The sequence below is a fragment of the Hippoglossus stenolepis genome, chromosome 13 (genome assembly GCF_022539355.2).
Source record: "Hippoglossus stenolepis isolate QCI-W04-F060 chromosome 13, HSTE1.2, whole genome shotgun sequence".
In the NCBI taxonomy this organism is placed as follows: Eukaryota; Metazoa; Chordata; class Actinopteri; order Pleuronectiformes; family Pleuronectidae; genus Hippoglossus; species Hippoglossus stenolepis.
In genome coordinates, this window is record NC_061495.1 from 5,088,178 (window position 1) to 5,112,704 (window position 24,527).

Below are 24,527 nucleotides of genomic sequence, written 5' to 3' on the forward strand. Positions count from 1 at the left end.
GAGGCCTCTTGTTACACGGCGCAGGAAATGTAGGCCACCCCCTTCTCAGTATTCATCCTTCTTCCCAAATCCAGGGCGTTTCCGCTGAGACTTGGGCCTCTTCCCGCATTTGGCCCGGCAATGATTGAAGAGGGTAGAGAGGCTACGGCATGCATGTGTAATCATAAGTGCATCAGGGGGGAGTTAAAGACATATTTCTTCGAAAGAGCAGCTCCTGGGCTGTGTGTTTTTTTCTCCACCTACTTGAAGACAGATAGCGGTGGCAGACGCGTGGAGGAGAGTTTGTTTTGAACAGGTTGGCCTCATCACGTGCGACAGCGTCTCAGAGAGGAGTTTGTGATGTGCATCAAAGTCCACGTCACTGCCGCAGCTTTACACTTTAGCTTAAACATTTCGTAAAAAACACAGAAGCTGGAGACATGGCTGACAATGTCAAAATAAGACGGACACAGGGAAATTGCTCTAATGGTGTTTCAATGTGTGTGTGTGTGTGTCCTGGCTGACAGGTGACTTTGCCGTGCTGCTGAAAGCCGGGATGTCAGTGAAGCAGGCCATCGTCTACAATCTGCTGTCCGCCCTCATGGCCTACGTTGGCATGATGATTGGCACCGTCGTGGGCCAGTACACACACAGTGTCACCAACTGGATCTTCGCCATCACAGCCGGCATGTTCCTTTATGTGGCTCTGGTGGATATGGTAAGTTGACAATCGGCATAACGCCTTCTCCCTCTCCTGATCTCTGATGCTAATTCTAAGGCTACAACCATACCACAACGTTTTGGTTTGAAAATGGTGATTTTAAAATACGTATATCACATGAGCGCTCACGTACACTGGGCGTGCATGTGCTGGCGTTAACAGGAAGCTTTGAGAAGCAGCAATGGCGAAAAGTAGAAATGTAGAATTGAACTGCACAGCGATTAACAAAGACAACAGGGTAACAAGGCTTGTAAATGATTATCCACGTTGCTTTCTACACTGGTGTCCCAGGCTGTTTGTGCTCGTCCAGACTAAAACGCAGCCCCAGAGATTTCACACTAAAATGGAGCCAGCAGCATTTCCAAACTTAAAACTCAGGAAGTGCTGACACCAGCTGTATCTGTAGCAGAGTTGATGCCTGTTCAAACCAATAGGTAGTCGTGTGGCTGTAGCCGAAGCTTGTCTCTGATACCAACCACTAACATTGTCTCTCTCCCAGCTGCCAGAAATGCTCCACGGGGACAGTGAGGAACACAAGCGCAGCCAGATGGGACACTTTGTGCTGCAGAACCTGGGCATGCTGACCGGGTTCGGCATCATGTTGCTCATCGCCATCTTCGAAGACCAAATCGTTTTCGATTTTGGCTTCTTGTAGAGTAGAGGGGGAGGGGAGGGGAGGGCTGGATGTTTCACCGTCGCCCCTCTTGGCCTTCACATGCTTTGTCTGCATCGTAGCTGCCCAGTCTTGCATGCAGCTTGAGTCTCGTTCATGGACCGTGCCTCCATTCCAGCGGTAGTTCACGCACATCTCATGACTCCGCTTAGTGATGTTTACATTCTGCTCCACCGTCGCTGTCAGCTCCAATCTGTCTGCTCCCCGTGCAGCACAAGAAAAAAAGGACCAGATGAAAGAAGAGCGAAGCTGCACTCCGACCAGGAAACCCAATCTTTAACAGAAAATCTAATCCAGGTGGTGCAGGTCCCGTGTTGCTGCGGAGACGCCGCTGTCACGGGCCGGCAGCTCGCCGCCGGTCCATCATAACCTGTTGCTTGTTGTCGTCGTAGTCGTCTCTTTTGCATCCTGTGCTGTGTCCCATGTCCTCATACATCTGTGGTGTGTGTCCCTCTCATCACTACCAACTGTTGATGTCATCACGCCACGTGCCAAGCCCCGGCCACTGGAGCAGCGCAGCGGCGAGGAGCTCAGCTTCGCGTGCCGCCACATCGGGAACAAACCCTTCAGCTCTGTGTTTTCTTTAAGCTGCAGCATCAAACTTAGAGAAGTGTTCGTCTGAATGACCCGACAGGCTCAGTGTTATTTCTTCTCCTCCAACTTTCTCCATGTTTCCTTTTGAATAATGTTTAATTGCCGAATTAGATATTTTTGGGATTAATAAACCTTTTTGTTGTACAGTTGAACTAACAGCTGCCAAAGCTTTTATAAATTAGTCTTTACAGATCTTTGCTTTAGTTTTGACAATCTGTAGCCAGAGGAGACATATCATTGTTAGAACTTTATATTTTATCTTTTTCTACAAGAATCAGCTGATTCAGAATGTGAAGAACTCCTCGTTCTGTTCATCAGATAGTGTCGTAGTTTACTTGATTTACTTCAGGCGACCAACACTTACCCACCGCGGGAGGTTGTCACACGACCGCTGGACTTGATGACGTACTGTAAGTACACGGGGTCTTTTATCGTGTCAGTAGCTGAGCAGCTAAAAGCAAAAGTTCCGTTCCTACTAAAAGCTTTGAAAGTTTCCTTCAAACGTCGTGACAATCGGAGCCGGAGCGGGAAAAGAGAACAGCCGCCATGTCACAGTGGAACAACAAACGAGCATTCCCTGCACTTGTGTCAAACCACACGAGAAAAGATTATTATTATTATTATTATTTGTATGATCATTCCTCGTGAATACATTAAAGTGCCAAACTGGACCACGTGTGGGATTTCAGTGGCCTGTGCTTGACGCTGCTGCCCCCCCCCTTTCCATGCTTCCCCATTTCACATTCCATTGGTTGCTCGAGTGGCTCACATGCTAAGCTAGCTAGCCTAGCTCCTGCTTTTTGCCGGAGCACACAGATAATGTGTGTGCGTCTTTTCATTTACACTGTCACTGTGTGACATCCATCACCTGCGTCTTTAACTGGCTGTGGATCATCGTCGGTCACGTTGTCATCGCTCTGACGGAATCGAGCATGAATCCGAGTGAAACGGTACAAACAACTTTTTATTTTTCATTCTTTGTCCTGCAAAGTTGTCGACACGCTTTGTGTTACTTTTTTAAAAAATGAAGTGTGTGTGTGTGTGTGTGTGTGTGTGTGAAGACCACAAAGCGTAGTCTGGGGTGAAGTGGAGCGAGTGTTGGGAGCCATTTTGTTTCGCTAAAAGCAAATAAGGTGAAGGAAAATCCTGTGTCGTCATCATCATCTGAATCTTCTGTGTCTTTTACAGACGTTTTATTATTTCATCTTCATATTTAAGTTTAGTGCTATTTTTTTAAAAGCAGGACCTGAATGTAATTTGAAACCAGTTCATTATTTGCTCTGTTCACATCAGTCGTTTCCTAAAGTGAATCCAAACTGTCCTGTCATGTGACCCATCCGACTCGATGCCCCAAAATACAAAGTGTCTTCACTGTTTATTGGACTAGAACTTGTCCATTAAATGAAAGTCTCAGCTTGTTTTCTTTCTACTTTTTTTTTTTTGCTTTGTTGTTTGTATTTTGTTTAGTATTGTGGATATAAGATGTAAAATGTGACGCCCGTGCTGTTTGCCTGTCTGTACATTCTCCCCATCACAGAAAGAAATTAAACTCTGAAAAGATCCCTGTTTCCTGATGTCTGATTGTTCCAGTGTAACGTTACAGAGACAAATCAAGCTGTTCAGTAGATTTACAGTAGACACACGTTTACATGGACACAGATATTGCGATATTTCCCTTATTAAGTCTGAATATGACGCTGCCATGTAAACACCACTTTCTGAGTCATAGACAGTTTCTAAAGTTGGACGACACGTCTCCACTTCGTCACACTATCCAGAAATGAAGCTTTTCATGAAGCTTTCGATCGGGGGCCTGGAGCTGCTGTAGCGAGGTTCCGCTGTTAATCATGATGTGTCATCACATTTCTAAAGCTTCAAATAACTCAAAACCAAAATTAGCCCTTGAACATCCGTGTGAGTAAAAACTACTTAAAATGACAGAAACCATCTTTGAAAAAAACCACTGAGTTTAGTACTATACATGTAATATTCCTACAAAGTACTGGCAGTACCAGACCTGGTTATCTAATGATTATGAACTGCCACTGTTGTGTTCACACAGATTTCTGCAGTCTAAACAGACAGGAGAGCCTGTGTGGCATTTGAATTCTTCTACTTGAAACTACAGAAGATGTGGTGACGTGAACAAAGTGTGACACTAGGAGCTGAGCTGGCAGAGCAGCGCCACCCCTCGTCGGATCCAGTGCTCGGCCGGCACACTGGAGTTCAGCGTCATGGAGATGACATAGTTGGTGGAGTGGCCCGTGGTGGACAGCGTGCCGCGCCGCTCACTGGTCTTGTAGACGGGCGCCACGTAACACATCCTCTGGGGGACGTCCTGTCGCTTAATGGGCTTCAACCACATCTGAGAGAGAGCGAGAGAGAGAGAGAGTGCGGTGGTCATGAGGTAACAGGGTCAAATGATGGCCGCCATGTTCACGTACTCAATTAGTCACTTTGAAAAATAGTCAGTGTCAGTTAGAGGCTGTTTACCTTTAAACATATTTAACTGGTGGAATAATTCAACAATGTTTACAGTCTGATTCCAGGACAAATACATGATGATGCACGTTTTAAAGCGTTCAGAGGTCAGGATCAACAACTGTATATAAAGATGGACGACACAACAGCTATCTAAAGTGAAGCCAAAACATTGGGATTGCCCCCTGGTGGCTGGCTGCAGTATGGTGATAAACCCTACCTCCTCCATGTTAGTGGCCAAACAAAAAAGTCAAAATACAGTAAATATGTTGAACCTTGAGTCTTGAATCTGAAACTGACTCATGGTTGGTCGAGCGCGTGTATGGGCAGGACCTCAATACTTCACTCAATCATCGTCTCCTGCACACGATGGCAGCACAGGTATCCAGGATATTTTGGCTTCATTTTCAGTACAGTGGGAGGAAGTGGAGACGTGTCGTCCATCTTTATTTACAAGCCACTGGTCGGGACACAAAGCTTGAACACAGCAACACGCAGGAAACTAACCCGCATCTCAATTTGTTTTCCAGACATTAACTTACAAATTGTAACTGTGGGGACATAAACTTCTAAAACAATAGATTCCCTTTGGACCATTAACAAGTCTTGGTTTATGCAAAAGGGATAAACTGGGCCACTCAAAAAACATCTTACAAAAAAACACCGCAACAACAAACAAAAAGCGTTTGTTGATTTGCAGCCAGAAAAGTCCTCTTCTACTTCCATAACAGGCGTCTCTATGAGGATTTGCATTTCAAAGCCAGCCTCGGCAGCCACTGTTGTGTTTTTCCCCAACAAATAATAAACACATTTTTAATTAAGTTCCGGTCGTGTCAAAAACTGATTCTGTTAATAACTTGCCCTGAAATGTTTGAATATTAAAAAAAGTCACGCTTGTGCATTATTCATAACCATTTGAAGGCAGAGTGAAGAAGAGGGAGAACAGAAGAAGAAGAAAGAGGAAAACATCCCTCGCTCTTCACCTCTGGCACCGTGTTTCCATCACTCTGTCAGTCGACTTTTATAAACCATGTCAAACTGTTAATTAATATGAGGATGAAAGATGGAGCCATGCAGGCGTCCAACAGGCAGAGCGTCCAAGTGCTGCTGCTCAGTGAGGAAGAGGAGTTGTGAGCTTCGTCCTGAGTGGAGCTGCAGCTACAACACTGAGGTTGTTGTTCAGTTTCTCATCAGAGACTCATTTGTCTCTGATTTAAAAAAAATAAGATCGGAGATTAAAAACTGAGCGACGCTGGAATCAGTGGAATTTTTTCTTTCTACAGCTGAAGGGATTCACAGGAGCAGAATACATGTTATGCAATATGTGTGTTTTTCACCATTCACGAGTTATCTGTCAGTGAGGATGAATAGCTGCCCACACTGATGAGGCAAATCCTAACGACGTATAAAGTGCGATCCCACACATTCCTCTCTGCGCTTTAGATCTTTCGGTTGAAAACAAAAATAAAATAAACTGACGTTAAAAATGCACCAGTTCCACAAATGATCAAAACACAAGAGATGTCTCAGAATCAATATTTGATACGGAAGCAAATGTTGGATTTTGTATTTAAGGAAAAAAATGTGTCTTAAATATAGTTTCTATGGTTTTTCACTTTGAGAACAGCAGTTGATGAAAATTAGTTTTGTGGACATGGAATAACAGATGTTTAAGTTAAAGTGTCCTTTCCTTTACATTCTGATATGTGTTGTATAACTTTATAAACAACCGGAACATGGGATCGGGCTAAATGAAGTGACTTCAGTCTGATTATCAGGCTACTTCCAGGAATTATTATATGATGCTATATAACTAAATACTACAGAACTTACTACCATTAAACCTGGTGGAAGGATATAGTTTGGATCAGGGAGGAACACATGAAATGTTTGTGTGGATCCGGATGAGAGAGCTGCTCCAGGAAATTCAAGGATCTTGATTTAAAAAATTTAGCTGATTTATAAAGGAGTGTAATTTGCTGCAGATCTGGATAAAATCTGGATCTAGTGAATTTAACTGTGATTTCATCAGGGGACTGTGTGAGCTCCATTGAGTGACACTCTAGTTTATATCTGTAAAAGGTCTGTGAAGGTAAAAAGCACAAGGTCTGTGGTGAAGGGGGTTTCTCTCCTCCACAGAAAACACTGCTCCCGGGGGGGTTTAGGGTTCGTGGGTAAGCTCCTGAAAAGCCTCGCCAGTAGTCTGGCTAATACTTGGAATTGTGATATCATGTGACATCAAGATTTTCTATGATTGCATAAGGCACATCGAGGGGCTAGTCTGCCACGCCCCCTAACGAAGCCACGGACAGTGAGAGGAGAAGCTGCCGTTTCCTGCACGCACTTCAAGTGATTGACTTATCACAACAGATTGGGCCAATCAGAGCAGACTGGGCTTTATTCCATGGTTATCGGCATTAACAAAGTAGTGGGTGCGCTGCTCACCACAGGCATGGGGTCATTCAGGACTTTAGGGTGCGACTCAGCGAGAAGTTTGGTCTTTCTGTCCCAGCGGGCGCCGTCCAAGAAGAGGCCGTGGATGTACACACCTGTAAACAAGAGGCAGTCAGGGTTATGACTCGAGTCGACCACTACCTTCCACAAACTCCACACCACCAACAGATAAGGAGGAGCCCTGGGAATCACACTGGCTCTTCCCACCATCACGAAGCCCTTGTGACTCAAGCTGAAATGACCTTTTCGTACAGCACGTGAACTCTCCTATTAAAAGGGTGGGGCTTTTTTCTGTCGGTATCACACAGCCAAATGCACAAACACACTGTCAGATTAGTAGTCTGGCAGTACGGGCAGTGTGAGTGTGACGGGGCCCCAGCTAGGCACTGATTGAGGGGGAGACTTTGACTGAGAATCTCCCAGATGAGCTGGAGGCACAGCGAGGGGCTGATGCAGGCGTCCATGCAGACGAGGAGCGGGGTTGGCTTCAGCGCTTTAACTCTATACTCTATACTTTATTCTCCGCCGCTCTCATTTTCAGTCAGCCTAGTGTCACTTTTCATCCGTTTCTCCTCTTCCGCCCACTGTTAATGTGCCTCTTTTCTTTTTCCTTTCTGTGTAGAAACCCTGTGTTCATTTCCTTCTGACGTCTCCGTCCCTCTCAAAGTGCTCCTTCTCTCCTCGTATAGTCTTTTCTCTGCCGTCATTAAACTAGTGGATGGTTTGTTGAATATTTCCTTTCAATAGCTGTCCTAAACTCCTCTGTTTACTATTAAACTACCATCCTTCGTTCTCCATTAAACACCCTCGATCCTGCTTTATCCTCCCCCTCTCCCTCCAGTAGTATCCTACCATCCTTTGGGGGCTGTTTGTATTGTCTGTCGTCCAGGACCTCGAAGTCGAAGCCCAGCAAGTCAATGGGGACGGTGTGTTTCCTGGCGTAGTTCTGCTGGCTGGCTGTGAGGAAGGCCTGGGTGAAGAAGAATCCTGATACCCAGAATACAGCAGGCGTCCCACTATCATACCAGTCCTGGACAAAACAACAGGGCAGAGACAGGAGTGACATTTACAACCAGACCGGCCAGAATAGAGTGGACACACTGGGTTTCAGAGGAAGGAACTGAGCTCTGGTGAGGTTCAGGTGACATTGTTTTGTTCACAGCGTTTGGATTTGTATGTAGTCGACAAAAAATAAAAGACCCATGAACATATCGTTGAGCAAAGTGTTCAAACTTTTTAAATCAGGCTCATAAAACATGTCGTCACTTGGTTCCAAAACATTATTGAATGAATTATTAACATCACTTAACATATGTGCAAGTTCTTTTCCATATAACGAGGGTTTAAAAGCACGAAGACTGGAAGCAGGGGGAGAGAGGTTGCTTAGCAAAACAAAATGAAAGTAGGGTACCAGCTAGCTTAGCACAAAGACTGGAAACGGGTTGAAAGAGTTAGCTTAGCCCAAAGACTAAGCAGTGGTAAAGAGCTAGCTTATATTACATGTTAACGAATAGCTTGAACATTCAAACCATCGAACTTAGATCAACATCTCAATGAGTGACGTGATACAACGTGGGCTTCCAGTCTAGAAGCTAAGCAAAGAACATAAAGTGTAATAAATGAAACTATTAGTATTTTCTTAAATGTGGAGGAAGAAAGAAAGTGAGCTGTGTCTGTTACGAAACGCAGGACACACACACACACACACACACACACACACACACTGGCTGCAGCAGTTCACTCTGCATGGACTCACATGGTCGGCCGTGTGTCTGCATGTGCTTCCTGTACCGACTGTGAAGTGGTCTTGTGTAACTTTCAGTGTGACACAGCTTAAGGCAGGGTTACAGTCGACTATAAAGGACACTGTATGCGCTGAAGGGAACTTTTCCATGTGATACCAGCTCCTCACCTCCGATGCCTTTCAGCGAGGGAGGACAAAGCCAAGCTGACCCTACAAGCAGCGTGATTTAGAGACCTCTCCTTTTCAAGGGTGGAAAAAAAAGAAGCTGAAGATCCGTTATAAACATTTCTCTCGCTTGTTTCCTTCGCTGTAATCTTTTAAATTTATTCTCCTTTTTCAATTTCCCTTTTCTATATATACCTCTATTTTCAAGGTTATTAATTTGTCTCAGACAATCCGTTGTTGCAAATAACCCAAAACACCTCTTTTTTATCGCAGCATCTGATACTGAACATTTGAGCAGTTTTCAGCACCTGTAGGAACTTGAGTCGCTCCAGGAAGTCGTTGACGTAGCTTCCCAAGGGTTTGAGGCTGGGGTAGGACTTCTTCATCCACATGCCTGGAATACGACCCGTCAGGATGCTGCTGACGACTTCCTCCAGCTCTGCAGACATCACCACCAGCCCCTGCACATGCACACACACACACACACACACACACACACACACACACACGTCAGTGAGTCCAATTTAACGTTTGTATCAAGAAATTCTGTTGCGTTCTTGAGATGTCAAGACAACCCATAAACATAAGGCCTCCGGCAACTGGTTGTCATCGGCGCGGAGGCATCAAAATGGAGAACAATACAAATACAGTATAGTTATTAAAAAGAAAAGTGAGAAATATTGTTTCAGCACTCAACAAAATGTGGGTTCTCTTTAACCACGCGCTAATCTAAAACATTTCCCCACATACATGTCATTTCACTACAGCACTCAGCTCAGAGCTCCACTGTGCAGAGCCGCCTCACAGAGCTGCTTGCATGGCTGCAGATGATACTGAACAGTCTTTGGGCTCGGCTAAAGGAAGTGGTTAGAATACATAACAGCACTGCAGGAACGGAGATACTGTATCTTGCAGGGTGGGCTCAGTTCTCCTCTCCGCTGCGGAGGAAAAGAACGCTTTCTGAAGAGAAGGTCAAAAGCAGCAGTTCACGATGTGAAGATTCACGTGGCTGCTTCAACACAGTCATTCCCACAGGGTCAACAACATTTCTGTGAAGCATTCGTTTATTTCTTCCTGACACAGCTCATTGCTCCTATCTTCAGCGAGTGTGTTATCTAAACACAGGGCTTCCGAGACACAGGAGGAGGCTGTATCTCTGTACACTAGATAATGCTCACACACTTCCTGAGTGTTTCCTATTAGAAAATGATCGTGTTAGATTAGTGTTGTGTTGAACGCTCACGGTATTTGATTTCTGAGGATGCATTACCAGAGTTTCCTCTGTAATCGTTTAGTAGAGGTGTGCCTCCGCTGATGAAATATTGCTTTCGCAGCACAGAAATGTAAAATCAATGATGATTCATCATTTGGCCTCACTGTTTAAAACCAACAGATTTAGTGTAATTACACTGCACAGGGTCATATATTATACTAAAACTATTTTTAATAATTTATTATGATCACAGAGAGAGGGAGCCGGATTGTGAGGATTTCAATGTGAGCCCTTGGGCAAGAATTGTCATTAAATGTCACTCAGTGGAAACATCTCCTCCTCTCCACCCCCTCCGATCCACGTCCATGTCCGTCCGTACCTTAATGGCCTTCTGGATGTTGACGCAGGAGTCTCGGATGGTGTGGAGCAGGCTGTTGAAGCGGCCCATCTCCTGCACCAGCACCGTGTTCATGCTCTGGTTGTAGCTGGTGGGAAAGAGCCTCATCACCGCCTGCAAGTCAAAGTCTCCCGGCAGCTTGCTCAGGATGTCGGCCGCCACATCAAAGACCATGTCATCGGAGGATTTGGCGTCTCCGCTTGAAGAGCGGGTCTGATCAGAGACACGGAGACACAGAGGACGGATGAGAAGGGGGGGGGGGGACACGCCTGGGTTGACAGTTTATCATTTCTTTGAGAGAGAAATTATTTTTTTGCTGCCTTTGACTTGTCAAATTATGCATTTCCTTTTTAGGATTATTCTGTATTTTAAAACCTGAAAAGATCCTAATGTTGAGAGATTCAGATTTCTGACTTTGCTTGTATTTCATTATAAATTAATTAATTATTGTATTATGATGCACAAACTTTTTATTTTGTACACTTTCTATAATTGTCTTGGTCTTAATATATTTCAGTTTTTTGGGATTCTGATTATCTTTGTGCTAGATTGATTAAGATGTTGTACTTTTAACACAAAGTGACTCAGAGAATCATAGTTTCATCAGTTATTTGACCTTTACAGGCTTGAGTGTAGGTGCTACTGCAACAAGAGACAGATTCTAGCAAGTAATACCTCAGCATTAAACAAACACTTTCATCAATAAGCTCATTTTAACAGCCTCAGCAGATGGAAAGCTTCATAGCATTTCTACCCAATTTCCCAGACAATTATAATAACAATTCTAAAAATCACTCAGCCTGATATTTACTCTCGTGTGTGATTCCTCTGCTCTCCTCTCAGTCCAACTTGCACAATTTACCTATTCGATGCTCAGTCGGTAGCCGGCGGTAATGGATCATGATTGGCTAATGGCGTCGGGGTTACAGTAGGGGAATGACAAATAGCTGCTTCATCCCATTTGAAGCGTCTCCGTGTTTATCGGTCATTGAGACGGATGAGTCCGTATTAGATGCAAATAAAGTTCACACATGACTGAAGCCATTATTAATCTTGTTGAATGCGGAGGTTATGTGAATAAATGCCCAGACTCCGCTGGGCTCTAATTTTAACTTGAAGTCGAGAAGTGGCGATGCCTGTGGAAATCATTTTCTATTTGTTTGTGGCAAGCCAATTCTGTAGCTGTCAAAATACAGCCTCACTGTATCCAAGGAGCCGAGTGAGACTCTGTACACACACACACACAGACACCACACACACACACACACACACACACTCGTCTGGTGTTATATGTTGATCCCTCACACTTGTTTAATATCAACTTGAAGTCCCACAGGAATTTAGACAATTTAAACTTTTGAGATTTTTTTTTTTTTGATAAGGGAGAGGCAGCGCTCTGTATCTTAAAATAAATAAATACATACTCGGATAAATAATAAATCTCTGTTCACTTTGCGGGAGAAGCCGCACTTCTGTCATTTTCAAGTGCGCCTTGATGTGGAAAACGCCTCAGATTTGATTTGCAGCAAACACCGAGTGCAACCAGGAAGCTGTGGGATATAATCCTCAGCGAGCCAACACTCACTCCACAGAGCGGAGACGTAATGATGTGGGATCAAACTGATCCGCCACAGCCACTGAGAGTCACTCTGTGTTTCTGCTGTGTGACTTTCTTGTTCTTTGAGAAATCTCTTTTACAAGCAGTTGAAATATATATTCATATGTTCCTCCTTAATTAATGCTGCATATTTTAGTGCAGCATTCAAGGCCAGGGACTCTGCCACCGACAGAGCGCCGAGGGAGGCATGTTGACGCTCGCCGCGTGTTTGTGTGAGGCCGTATTTCAGTGTCTAAGTAAATGTGATTTAATGCTTGTACTCCGGTTTATTTGCTTTGTGTGTACGCTCATGTCATGTATTTGCTGACTGAGAGTGTGATGAATGTTATCTACGATTTGAAAGTCTACCAACTGAGTAGTGACATTCCAGCTGAGCATCTGGGAAGTCGGCCAACCGAGCCATTGGTTTGGTAAGCGACCAGGGCCTCTGGCACTGAAAAGCACTGAACTCTTTTCCCCCCCCTCGTGCTCCGATGCCAGGCCTCGTGCCAAATATGTCTTGCCCAGTTTTATGGTCACAAACCTCTGGGTCATTTAATTGCAAATTGTATTAATTAATTCAGTATCACATTGGTTTTATTGTTTGAGTGACATGGCATTCAAGTATTGCAATTAGTCAAATTTAACTAAATAAAATAAATATGTGTTTAATGGTTATATTGTTTTCAACCTCTTTTGTAAAGAGATGGATTGACAAGTCAGATTGTGCTGAATCCACATCAGAACTGGTGAGTGGTGTTAATAGTTTGGCTGAGTGGTGAATATCTGGATCGTGTTTTCAGTTCATTCTGAACCATTAACTGGATATGAAGATGGACGAGGCATCGCCGCCTCCTCCCACTATCCAGACATGGAGCCAAAATATTGAAACGGATACAAACGTTGTCATCATGCGTATTTGGAGTCTGCACAGTTGGTGTTGGAGCTGGAGTGGAGAGGGACCCCCGATGCATGTGCTCAACCAAACATGAGTCAGTCTCAGACGTCATCATGACGTTTCAAACCCATTTTAATAGCTTTAAATAACTAATTCAAACCAAACTTAATGGGAAATTTAACATTTGAACAATCATCAGTGTGTAAACTACCTAAAATGAAAGAAAACATATTTGAGAAGAAATAATTTCAGGTGAATTTTGACTAAATTGTTCCATCAACTGACATGGAGGCTGGGTTTATGACCTATACTGTAGTCAGCCACCAGGTGGCGATCAAGACGCTTTAGGTCCGTCTTTACATCGTCTTTTTTTCTGAACCACCACAAAATGTGATTTAAAACTAATTACGTAGTTTGAGTTATTTTTCGTGGCTCATTGGTATAAGTATAAATATTCCTCCATCAGCCCCAACGTGACAATCAGTTACTGGTTTTGATGCTGTGACTGACTGGTGTACGTGTGCATGATTGCACTTGTTTATACGTGCTTTCTAAATCACTGACTTGCACCTGATCAGCACAATCCCTGCTGTATCCTGGGTGGATTTACCTGTGTGAGCAGGACGCTGTCAAACAGCAGTTGTGTCTCGGCCTGATCCTTGGCGATATCTGCGTTGGCGTTCATGCCGAAAACCTCCGGCGACGGGCTGAGTGGCAACGACTTGGTGTATTCGATGTAGCTGTTGTACTGCAACAGAGATGCAGGGGAAGCAGAGGGAAAGGAGAGGAGTGAAGTAAGAGGACAATTTTTTAACGCAACACCACAAAACATCTCCAGTAATAACACTCTGTGAAAAACAAGTTGGCTCCTTAGACTGCTGACATTTATGATAATGACTATGTAAATGTGACTCCATGAATAAAAGATGTGGTTGGAGGGGGGTGAAGCGCTGGAGAACAAAATGCCAAATAGTGGAGCGCGTCATAGATTGCACTTGTGTTAACAAATATATCAACCTTCACTGATCGTGGCTGCCTGCTGTGCCTTGTTACACACATTTTATCTCCTAATGGCTTTTTAAAGGCAGCTCAACAACTTCGCTAAGCAACTGCAAAGTCCTGTGATACGCTCAGTTTAAAAACAAACACATTAAAGTGAGTTGAACTTTTTTTTTGAGTTTTTCAAGGCAGTGACATTCCAGGCTCAACAATGCTGTAGAAAAATTATACCTCAGAACGGTCAAAGTATCTTGAACACAACAAAAACCTTTTTATTGACGCAAAGCACAGCTCTTACATATCGGCTCCCAGTGTTGTCATCTCTGTAAGCTAATAAACACTTGATTAGGCTCTGGAGGAGCGGAGCCACTTTCATCTTGTTTACAAAGGAGCATATCTTCTGACGAGGTTATCCTCATACGTGCGCCAGTCATTGACAATAAAGAAATACCTGCATTTCGTAGATGATCAAAGTGAAGAAAAGAGCCTGTTGTGGTGAATCTTCAGCCTAAATGTGGCTGAGTTAGTGAGACGGTGACGTGCTTTGACTCTTTCTCACTCTGTTTGAAACACTTTGCAAAGTCTCCCCAGGAAACAAATAGCATTTCCTAATCTTTCTAAAAATCAAGTGGGTATTTATGTGGATTCAGCCAAATCTAAGCTAAAGCTGTGATCTATACAGAACCCTTCTCGATGCTAAGACTAGTGTTTGCTGCGATTTATAGTTGTTTTCATGGATTTTCTTTTTCTTACATCTCCCTCTGCCGGTGCATAGTAGAGCCCACTGGGATCAAACTTATAGTCGGGGTCCTCGTTGATCTTTGAAGTGTAGAAGATCGACAGGATCGTGCGCAGTGTCCGTCTGTCCCAGTCGTCTGTCACACGCCCGCCGTAGTTACACTCGCCAGTCATGTAGCGGAGAGCATCAAATGGCACTTCCTGCAGGGAACAAGACAATCAGGCCTTTTGTAGAGGAACCAATGAAAGGCCATGCGTTGGGGATGCACCATGGACTGTGCACAGGGATGAACGACATGACAGCTTCCTAAAGGTGGAGCAGAAGCAACTTGATCGCCCATGTTAGTGGACCGGACATGGACCAAACTAAAAAGTCAAAATAGACCTACATTTTTTTGTCTCCAAATTCACTTCAGGACCTGGATTTAGATGGAAACTGTAATAATAAAAGGTGGAAGGGTAGAGTGGCCACTGTGGCATTTCACTTACTGACTAGTTTCTTTCATCACGAGTCCAACGTGTCTCCCAGCACACAAACAGTGATACTGTTGTCAAAACGACATCTGTATTAACAGCTATCTGCATATGAATGTAGATGAATATAAAAAGGTGAGGAATTAATGTGTTCTGCCTCTTTTGCTCTTCACATACACTGTTTTCCTGCTGGCATCTAAAGCAGATTAAAAACAGAAACCAGAAGACTTCCATCCCCCAAAATCTTGTCCCTCACCCACAGTTTCTGTATATTCACATAATAGAGATTATACTTCATGTAATCACAGAAATATAAGAATCATCCATGAAAAGAAGAACAACAAACCCGGTACTGTTCCAGGAACATGTGTAGCTGCTGTACTGAGATCCGCAGGTCGGTCTCATTGAACTCGTACGGAATGTTCCAGCCCAAAGGTCCGAACTTCCTTCTCTCCTGGGTCAGGGCGTGGAAGAAACACAGGCCGTACAGCAGCTTCTTGAACACAGCCTGGGAGGTGGATATACACAAGTGGAAGATATCGTCTAACATAAACAGTGCTGGTTTATTTCATATTAGCACAGCTAAAACAACTGCCCTTTGAAAAGCACAGCAGGGGTGGTAAAAAAACACAAAGGAGCCTAACCACCCGCTGATGTAAGCACGAAATATGTGCACAGCAAGCCATCTAGACACAAACAGAGTTGCACACACCCACACACACCCACACACACACACACACACACTGACCGGTTTGCTGGAGCTGTCGAAAAACTCTGGGTCAGAGATGGGATCCATTAAGAATGAGCGTGCGATGTTGGAGCGGAGGCCCTTCGGAGCCTCGTTGGTCATCTTCACCCCGTTCTGAAGCACAGCCACAGGGAAGGTGAGAGACGGGTAGCTGGTCAGCCACAGCCTAAAGTCTGGGTGGGTGGTGTCCGGGTTCAGCGCCTGCTCACCGCCAAGAAGAACGAGTCAGTAAATTAATATACTGGAAGAAACTGATTTGCACTTTCCCCTCTGGGTGTATGACCTGTGCATAGAAGGATTGTGTGAGCTCTGACCTCACAGACTCTCTCCAATGTTGACATCCACGACGTGGCCAAGTGGCAGTTCTGCAGAACCACCCAGGTGCCCTCTTTAATGCCTGCCTCAATCATACGCATAGCAATAGGGCCCTGGCCTTGGCCCAGAGAGAGGGAGGTCAGCTTGTTACCAGTGAAGCCCTGAGGGGAAAACAACAGTCACAGACGCACACTCACTGTATGTAGCCGCAGTAAGGAGCCAAAATAATCTTCAGTGCTTTTAAGACCCGTGTGGGGAGCCGGGCAAATCTTGAAGATTACATTTTTCTATTTTCATTTTCAGTTTGTACACACAAGAAGACTTCAAAGCTGCTGGATTCTCCCACATGTCTCTGTACCTTTTCATCACCGAACTTGAGCAATGCAGCCATGGGGTCCGAGCCGGGGGAGAGGATGAAGATGAGGGGGGCAGAGCAGTGGCTATCGACGAAGGCATTGCTCAGATTGAAGGGTGGCGTTTCAATAAAAGGACGACCCAGACTGTCGGAAACAAACTCCTGCACCATGGGAATAATCTGGAGGGGGAAATAATGGAATTAGCTTTTCCTTATTACCTGAAACAAGGTTGTAGTGTTTAGAAAACTTGACAGGATTCTGCAGACTTTTTTAAGACCTTGTTAACACCATCATATATGAAATGCTAGACTGTGCAACAGATATTTCCTAATTGAGGAGAAGTTGAAGCAGCCTAGTAAAGAATAACCCTTGAAACACCATGTAAATTACAGGCAGAGACAGTTAGTATCCACAGTCTTTCCCTTAGCCAAGCCGATTAATGATATTTTACTGTATTTAAGACTTTTTAAGGTATAAACTTCAGATTAATTAATTTTACACCTTGCCCTCTTCAGACCCTGACACAGAAAACCATGTTGGGAGAATGTTAACGACTCAATAATGGAGATGTTGTGTCCAGAGAAGGTTCCACAATCTTTTCAATAACACCACATGACCTAACCTTGTCTGGTCTGAGACAACGAATCACCAGCATCTTCTGAAACTGGCTCAGCTTCTCCTGCCACTCGTCAGGGAAGGGAGTCTGATGGGGATCCTGCAAACAAGCACAACCCAGAACTAAATGATTCTGTTCACAAAGAGGAATCACTTCATCCTCCACACTGGAGCACAATGCACATGGTCATAAATATTAGCCTGGCTCACGGCATATCTTATCACCCACCATAATCTACTGCATTAACATAAAAGTCTTTTAAACTCTTCAATTGACTGGATAGTGGCTAGAATACAATCAAGCCAATCAGAGAAGAACCTGTGAAACCACAGTGATGAAAACATGACATCTTTTGAATCAGCAAAGGAAGCATGCACCTCATCATAATACCTTTCAGGAAAAAAATTGTTGAAGTGAACTGGGGGAGATTTGGGGGTTTGCGCTGTGTCACGCTGTCGCAAGATTGAGCTATTCAATTAAGCAAAATGAGGCTAATCTGTAAAGTGCATGAGGAGGAGCAACATGTGGGTATATATATATATAAACATGTATAAAAAGGACAGAACTGAAGAAAAGGGGAAACAGGTAAAAGAGTGGGTACTAGGTCAGAGCAATATGTTTGATTAAGTTGTTGGACGAGTGCACCAGAGGAAGGGAGCAAGGGAAGCAGGAAGTTGTGGAATAATTTCCTCCAGGCTGTTTGTTGAGAGGTTATGTGCGCTGGCAGGTGCTTCGAGATGGATATCTCTGGGTCTCTGTGTGTGTGTGTGTGTGTGTGTGTGTGTGTGTGTGTGTGTGTGTGTGTTGGAGTTGGAGTGCTTGATTGAACAGCTGTTGTTACATCAAGATTAAATAAATGTGAATTCTACAACTGGAACAAACTAGATTTAATTAGATAGAAGTGTTATGGCTGATTCTGTTGATTATAAATCAAAGATGGTGTGGGTGTGTGTGTGTATGTGTGTGTGTGTGTGTGTGTGTGTGTAAAGTGTCAGCACAGCGACGAGCGTGTGTGCACCACACGTTGATTAAACAGCTGCTCTTGCATCTAGATTGCGTCGATGTGACTAACACCACAGAACAGTCGAGATTTAATTAGACCAAACTTCAATTTCAGATTTTCATAGTTCAGAGATGGACAGAGTGGGAATGTGCATCGTCTGTACCTGGAAGGAAAATAATGTTCCTCTCCCACTTCCTTTCTTCACTGTGTGTTTGTTCAACACACTTTAAAGAATAAACTGTTATTACACATGAATTAAGAAAAATAAGCTGAATTTGAATATACACCTCAGAAGAAGCAAATAATTACAAGATATTCTAAAAATAATATTAGTAATGATACTAAGTTAATCTAAATAGTCACACAACAATCAAACTCCCATGAATGGACAAATGCTAAACACGTTTGTGGTAATAATAATAAAGATTATTTATTACTTAATGATCCCAACACATCCAACATGGAGGTAGAAGCTGCAGGTGCTGGTTAAGTGTGGTTAAGAACATGAGGTTAACCAGTGACGTCACCCATTGGTTTACAAACCGTTGTTTTGAATAGAGTTTGGCTTTTTCGTCCAGCGCCATCTTGTTTTTTAAAATAAATTTCACAAAATGAACATCATGACTGTATGAAAGGCCTGAGTGTCCACATACAGTGTGAGGTGATCAAATCTGTGGTATAAATCTTTAGAATATGTTTTATAGACTTTGTGGAACTCCCAGAAGTCAAATGTTCCTGTCAGGGCTAATTGTGACCTACTTCCAACACTGCTAACCTTGCCAGCTATGTTAATATATAGACTGACTAGAATCGCATTCTGGGAGCATTTACAAGTTTTCTACCCCGGCTAGTTCTCTTGGGCATTTTTATTTAATGGGGCCTTTCTCTACCTGCTGATTTCATGAATATGGCCATTAACCTTGCTTGTCTGGTGTCTTATCAGGTATTCAACCTTATGAATCTCTCCAAAGAGACAAAAGGAAAGAAAGCAGCTAATGTTTCCCACTTTGTCTTTTTCCCAAAACAGAAATATACACGACGCCCACAGACTAAACCAACCGCTCGGCTGCAGTGGGACTTACTGAGCTGTCGTACACCGTCTTCCACTCGTTCCTGAGGCGAGCCATGTCGTGCCGCAGGCCGTTAAAACGCTCCATCTCGTCCAGGCGGCAGATTTCATCCCAAGACTTCTTGGGGAGCCAGGTGCAGGGATTCGAGTGGGGGTTGTCCAGGCCCACGCCACCTGTCAGAAGGAAGCGCCACTCCCCCTCATCCACCTGCAAACATGAATTACTGCGATGGAGCGATTCAAACAGTAGAGCATTCGCTGCTATTTGTGGTGAAGTGACTAAAAAGTTTAAGCAAACAGCAATATTGTTTGTATTTTTAAATAAATGAATGTGAGAGTAATGAGAGTATGTTTATATTCCTACCAGCTTATTGTGCAGGAGCAGATTGACACTGAGGCAGAAGGAGAAGAGCAGCTTATCCTTCTCGAATAACGAGCGGCACACGTTGACATATAGTGTGTAGGTAAAGTGGTCCGTCAGGATCTGGAGTCTGGAGGGAGGCACATATACCAGCATTTGAATCATCTTGTTCCAAACCAAAGCAGGATGAATGAACTCATCCACACTTGTGAGTTATTACTAGTATTACATTCACATTTCTCTGTGGCTCAAAAACGTGTTTAAGTGACTGGCAGGAACTAGTATTTGAGTATTTGCATTTGTCAGCCCCGCTCACCTCCGCTCCACGTCGTCGCTCTTGTCTGAGCTGTCGATGGAGCTGATGAACAGGTTAATAAACCAGGCGAGGGAGTATTGGTACATGGGCTCAATGTTAGCCAGGTCAGCAATGGAGAAGAACAAGATGGCCGAGTGCACGGCGATGGGGGTGTAGCCCATGCGGGTCTCATCAATCTTCCGCTCGGTCACTTCGGCCACGGCCTGCTTCTCTGTGATTTCGTTGGCCAGCACCTTGGAGCAGGAGAGGATCTTGACGGCCGTCTCGTCCTCCAGGATGTTGCCCTCGGAAGAGGAGAGCACCTCTAAGATTTCGTCCTCAATCTCCTTCAATTGTCTGCAACAAAAAAAATGCAGGACAAATTCAACAAGTCTGCAGCGTGCACTTGGAGGAAGGTGACATCCTATTTTATTAGTTCTGGTGCGTAAAGAGGAATTATTTTTACTGGACCTCTTGTTCTCTGCTCCCTGCAAGATGAGCGCCTGTTTCTCCTCCTCCAGGTCGGGCCTCTCCCGGGCCACCACGATGCCCAGCAGCTGGTCCTCGATGCCTTCTGGGGTGATCATGAAGTTCAGAAGCGTCACCTGCGGCACAGAGGAAGACATGATGCATAAACATAGAATTTACAGGGAGGGGATTTAAGCGAGGTACGCCTAATCAATTCTAATAACTACTCCGGTCTCGGCAATGTACAGATAAATTAACTTTTGTCTTCTCTGTGAAAAGGTGTCACAGTCTTTTACCTCGGCCTCAGTCATCCTCCTTCGGACTTACCCAGAGGTTAAAAGCCTGTATCTGCTATCTACTCTTTGCCCTAATAAACAAGTGCACTTTCTCTGGGGCCTAATTCCATTTCTATTGATGCCGCGGACACACTCAGCCGATGGTAAAGACTTAGAGCCCATATAAATCTCCCATTTGTCCTTTTTCACACATACACCCTCCTTCTTTGCTTTCTTTTGTCCCCTGAGCTCCATAAGCGCTGGTTTCCTTGATGCTTGCCTCTTACAAAAGACTTAAGCAAAAAGGGGAAAAAGGATTGAGCCAGATGTGAAAAATGAGTTGAATCTATCTAATAGCCACCCATAAAGAGCAGATAGAAATGTGATCTTTGGAAATGCGTTCTAGCCCCATGCCTCTCTGTAATGCAATTTCCTTTAATACTCCTTTTCTTGGAATACTTTCTTGGGAGACTCCACCGAGGAGGCGGCGTAAGTGAATAATGATTCACCATGTTGCCGGGGTAGAAATGTGCTGTCAGTTGAGCAGTGTGATGCAATAAGAAAGACCCAACAAGTAGAGGTATCACTCATCTACTTGTGGGAAAAGAAAGAGAAGGTTTCTTATAGAAGAATTGACTTGTTCTTCATTATCAGAAAACAATTTGCTGGGTTTAAATTTCAAATCAAGACAACACAAACAGAACCTTGAATAAAACGTTAAACTCTCCGTCACCCTCAGGTTTGTGTCGAGCAAATACAGAGCTCCGCATGACATTTACTCTTCGATGATGATGTAATGCTAGAAAATGTAGTTCTATCTTTCGTCAATCACTTCAGATAGAGCAACAAACCAGGCTGCGTGCTACTGCCAGGTGTGATAAACAGCAACAATAATATTATCATAAAGGCAGAGGAAAGTAAATGTCTGTGCAGGTTCCTGTGAGAGTCGGCAGTTTATGACTCCCGTCCCTTCTTCTGGCAGCATGCAGCTCTGCTGGGGAAGAGACATCCATCCTCAGCTGTGCTGGGACTGAAGGGCACCTGTTCCATCTGTGTGGATGGGGGGGTAGAGGCGGGCCGGGCAACTGCACCGGGCTCAGTACAACAATACAGACTGCTAAACACAACCATGGCATTTGTGGCCACTGTCAGTGAGTGTTGTAACAAAAGGTGTTAGCAGACTCGTGTCCATCTTGTTTGTGTGTGGCTGTTGTAGGTGTGGACGGAGTTTGGTGACTTTTTTTTAGATCCCTTGCAAACGTGCCTGTTCTTTTGTGTCCTAACATTATGGCATGAATATAATAAAGTGAGACCATAGGGGCTTTGGCATTGATATGCATGTTATTGCAGTACTGACAGGGTTGTTGCCCCATCCCTCTGGTCAAGGTGTAGCAGTGACATTGGTGTCAGGCCATTACACAGTGGTGCACAATACAGGAATGAAACTGCTGCAAATAAACACAGCTCTAATAAAAAAATATTTTCAAAACAACGTATTGACTTGACTTGAATTTTTTTGTTATTAGTATTATTTTCAATGTTAATAACAAACTGTGTTTGTGTAGCGTGAAGCGGGTGAGAGTGCTCTGTGATACAAGAAATCTCGCCGTGCCTGAGGCAGTGTCTCTCTACCTTGACGGCAGTCTCCGGCAGGTAGTGGGGGTTGCGCAGCTTGGTGGTGATGTAGAAGCGAAAGTCAGGAGAATATTCAATGGTAGAGTCTCCCAGGCGGATGCAGAGGGCACCACCCTGTTTAAAAGTCTGCCTCAGCAGCAGAGGCTCCAGGATAGGGTCCAGCTCCTCACCGACGTTCTCCAGCAGCACTGAAACATAAACAAAAAAACGTTTTAATGGTATTCTCTGACAAGAGGAGGCCGACTAATTTACACCGAAACATAGACAAACAAATCTGTGAGCTGCAAACTCAACCACAGTTGTCTACTGTTGACCAACTCTGCCTCAACAGCTGAGCCACCGCACAAGTTCTTAAGTTCTCTAAATATTTTGCAGCCAGACGAGGACAAGCTGAAGTGTTTTCTCACAATATCTTAGCTGTGCTGTGTTTTAGCTCTTACGAAATAAAGTCTGAGGGTCGTCATATATACACTATACACTGTAAACACACACACACACACACACACACACACACGTTGCATTTCTAAGCTGCTGTTTTCCAGGTCTCTATCTTTCTGTCATGTTCCTTCCTTCGGAGGAAACTTTGTGAATCTAGCTTGAAAAATGCTCTTTAAATTAAATACTTGTTATTCATGTTATTCATATAACAGGCATATGAGAATATCCCCCCCAACTACAAAGCTATTACTCCAGCCAGAAACTTATATTCGTTGAACTGAAGTATCCTAGGTTTTTAAGTGTGAGTATATACTGTGCAGCACATTACAGAGATATTAGAAGATTGTAGAAGAATAAGCGTCAACCCTATTCAGCTCCCTGTGGTTATCATTGCTTGCAGCCTCCATGAACACACACGCACACATCAACGCCTTATTCTCATGACATCATTATTAATGCAATTTCACATTAAGTATGATAATGCTGTTCTCCTGTTAAGTACACTGGTCCATCTATAACTAACATTATGCCTGAGTTAACTAAGAGGCAGTGACAGCTGATGAAAGATAGCTTAAGCGAATCAGAGCATCTCCCCTCCGAATCGCTTTGGAGCATCAATTTGTGTCGGTGCATCACATCAATACTGCTAATATTCCAGCAGATTAAACAGCACTTTGTACTGTTTAATAAGCACATGCCTAGCCTGAGGGATTTGGCTGGGAAACATTAGTTCAAATTGTGCTAAAAGAAAGAATACAGGTCTAATAATCTGGGTTATAGGCTGCAAATTCAAACGCAAGTAACTATAAAACTGTGAAATAAACGAACAGGCTATGGAGGGTGAAACTAAACCCTCCGGGGACTATTTTGCACCCTCCAAGGACAAGCTACTCTCTGAACTGTTAGCCTTGCAGTCTGCCAGTAAGCAAAGACCCGACGGCTGGCTGAGTAGAGTCATTATTTAGATGTCTTTTTAATGGCTGTGGAGCTGTCTCTGTTTCTAACTCTAATTCCTGCCTCGCCCGTCCCTCTCCTATACTCCTACAAAACCCTATGAGAAGACGAATGTATTTTTTCCACTCTTGGTTGTCACAATGTGGGTCTTTTGCCAAGAAATGGTGTGAATGGGGTAAGTTCTGAAACCCGCTTATGGATCAAAAGGTCACATCCACACAGTGGCACTGGGGACTGAAGTGCTGCTCCAGTTTATGAATAGAGAGAAATATGTTTTTATAAAAACAAGACACACAAACACACACACCGGAAAAAAACAACACAAGGAATAGTCATGCCTATACGTGTCAATTTGACCCTGCCGCTGGGAAAAGGAAAAAAAACATGGTTAATTTCTCCTGGGCTTTTGCATGATTCATAGGAGTTTGACATACTAATAGTGCACGAGGCTCATTGGATCACCTCACTCAGAAATATTGCTTATATGAATGTTTCCACTGCAGAACAGAGAACAAAGGAGAAAAACACCCTATGCAGAGCAATGATTAGTCACTGTGGTGAAGAGAGACCCCAGCTGGCCGTGATAGAAACTGCAACCATGTGGATGTGGCACCGACACAGGAAGCATCCTGCCAGAGAAGTACTTGCACTCACCTGGTGTGCCAAACTGGATGCAGTTCTCCAGAGTGCGCACAAAGTCGGCATCAGTCAGTTTGATAATATGCAGGCTGTTGGCCCTCTCCATGTTTTTCACCCACTTCTTTGCCTGGCCCTGGGGATCGATCATCAGAGGCCACCGCCTGGCATTGCTGCACACACGCACACACACGCACACACACACACAACAAACACACACACACACTTTGT

General features: G+C 44.1%; 2 protein-coding genes across 6 annotated transcripts in view; one reads left to right on the plus strand and one right to left on the minus strand.

Annotated features, from left to right (window-relative positions):
• Window positions 1-3,528, plus strand: part of slc39a10 (solute carrier family 39 member 10) — a 28,346-nt gene extending 24,818 nt beyond the window's left edge. For all 5 annotated transcript variants that reach the window (XM_035174556.2, XM_035174559.2, XM_035174558.2 and 2 more), the window contains 2 exons: window positions 507-697; window positions 1,200-3,528. In XM_035174556.2, coding sequence (XP_035030447.1) covers window positions 507-697; window positions 1,200-1,355 — 347 coding nt within the window. In that variant the 3' untranslated portion in view covers window positions 1,356-3,528. The remainder of the gene's footprint in view (window positions 1-506; window positions 698-1,199) is intronic.
• Window positions 3,529-3,580: 52 nt separating this feature from the next.
• dnah7 (dynein, axonemal, heavy chain 7) overlaps window positions 3,581-24,527 on the minus strand; it is a 69,783-nt gene continuing 48,836 nt past the window's right edge. Inside the window, exons 48-65 of the mRNA XM_047342624.1 lie at window positions 24,315-24,469; window positions 22,266-22,456; window positions 20,362-20,495; window positions 19,912-20,247; window positions 19,599-19,725; window positions 19,248-19,442; window positions 17,169-17,261; window positions 16,549-16,725; window positions 16,190-16,351; window positions 15,876-16,076; window positions 15,474-15,635; window positions 14,669-14,854; window positions 13,527-13,664; window positions 10,404-10,634; window positions 9,120-9,272; window positions 7,755-7,932; window positions 6,894-6,997; window positions 3,581-4,332 (exon numbers count right to left, since the gene is read on the minus strand). Of these exons, the coding sequence (XP_047198580.1) occupies window positions 4,126-4,332; window positions 6,894-6,997; window positions 7,755-7,932; window positions 9,120-9,272; window positions 10,404-10,634; window positions 13,527-13,664; window positions 14,669-14,854; window positions 15,474-15,635; window positions 15,876-16,076; window positions 16,190-16,351; window positions 16,549-16,725; window positions 17,169-17,261; window positions 19,248-19,442; window positions 19,599-19,725; window positions 19,912-20,247; window positions 20,362-20,495; window positions 22,266-22,456; window positions 24,315-24,469 (3,130 nt within the window). The 3' untranslated portion in view covers window positions 3,581-4,125. The remainder of the gene's footprint in view (window positions 4,333-6,893; window positions 6,998-7,754; window positions 7,933-9,119; window positions 9,273-10,403; window positions 10,635-13,526; window positions 13,665-14,668; window positions 14,855-15,473; window positions 15,636-15,875; window positions 16,077-16,189; window positions 16,352-16,548; window positions 16,726-17,168; window positions 17,262-19,247; window positions 19,443-19,598; window positions 19,726-19,911; window positions 20,248-20,361; window positions 20,496-22,265; window positions 22,457-24,314; window positions 24,470-24,527) is intronic.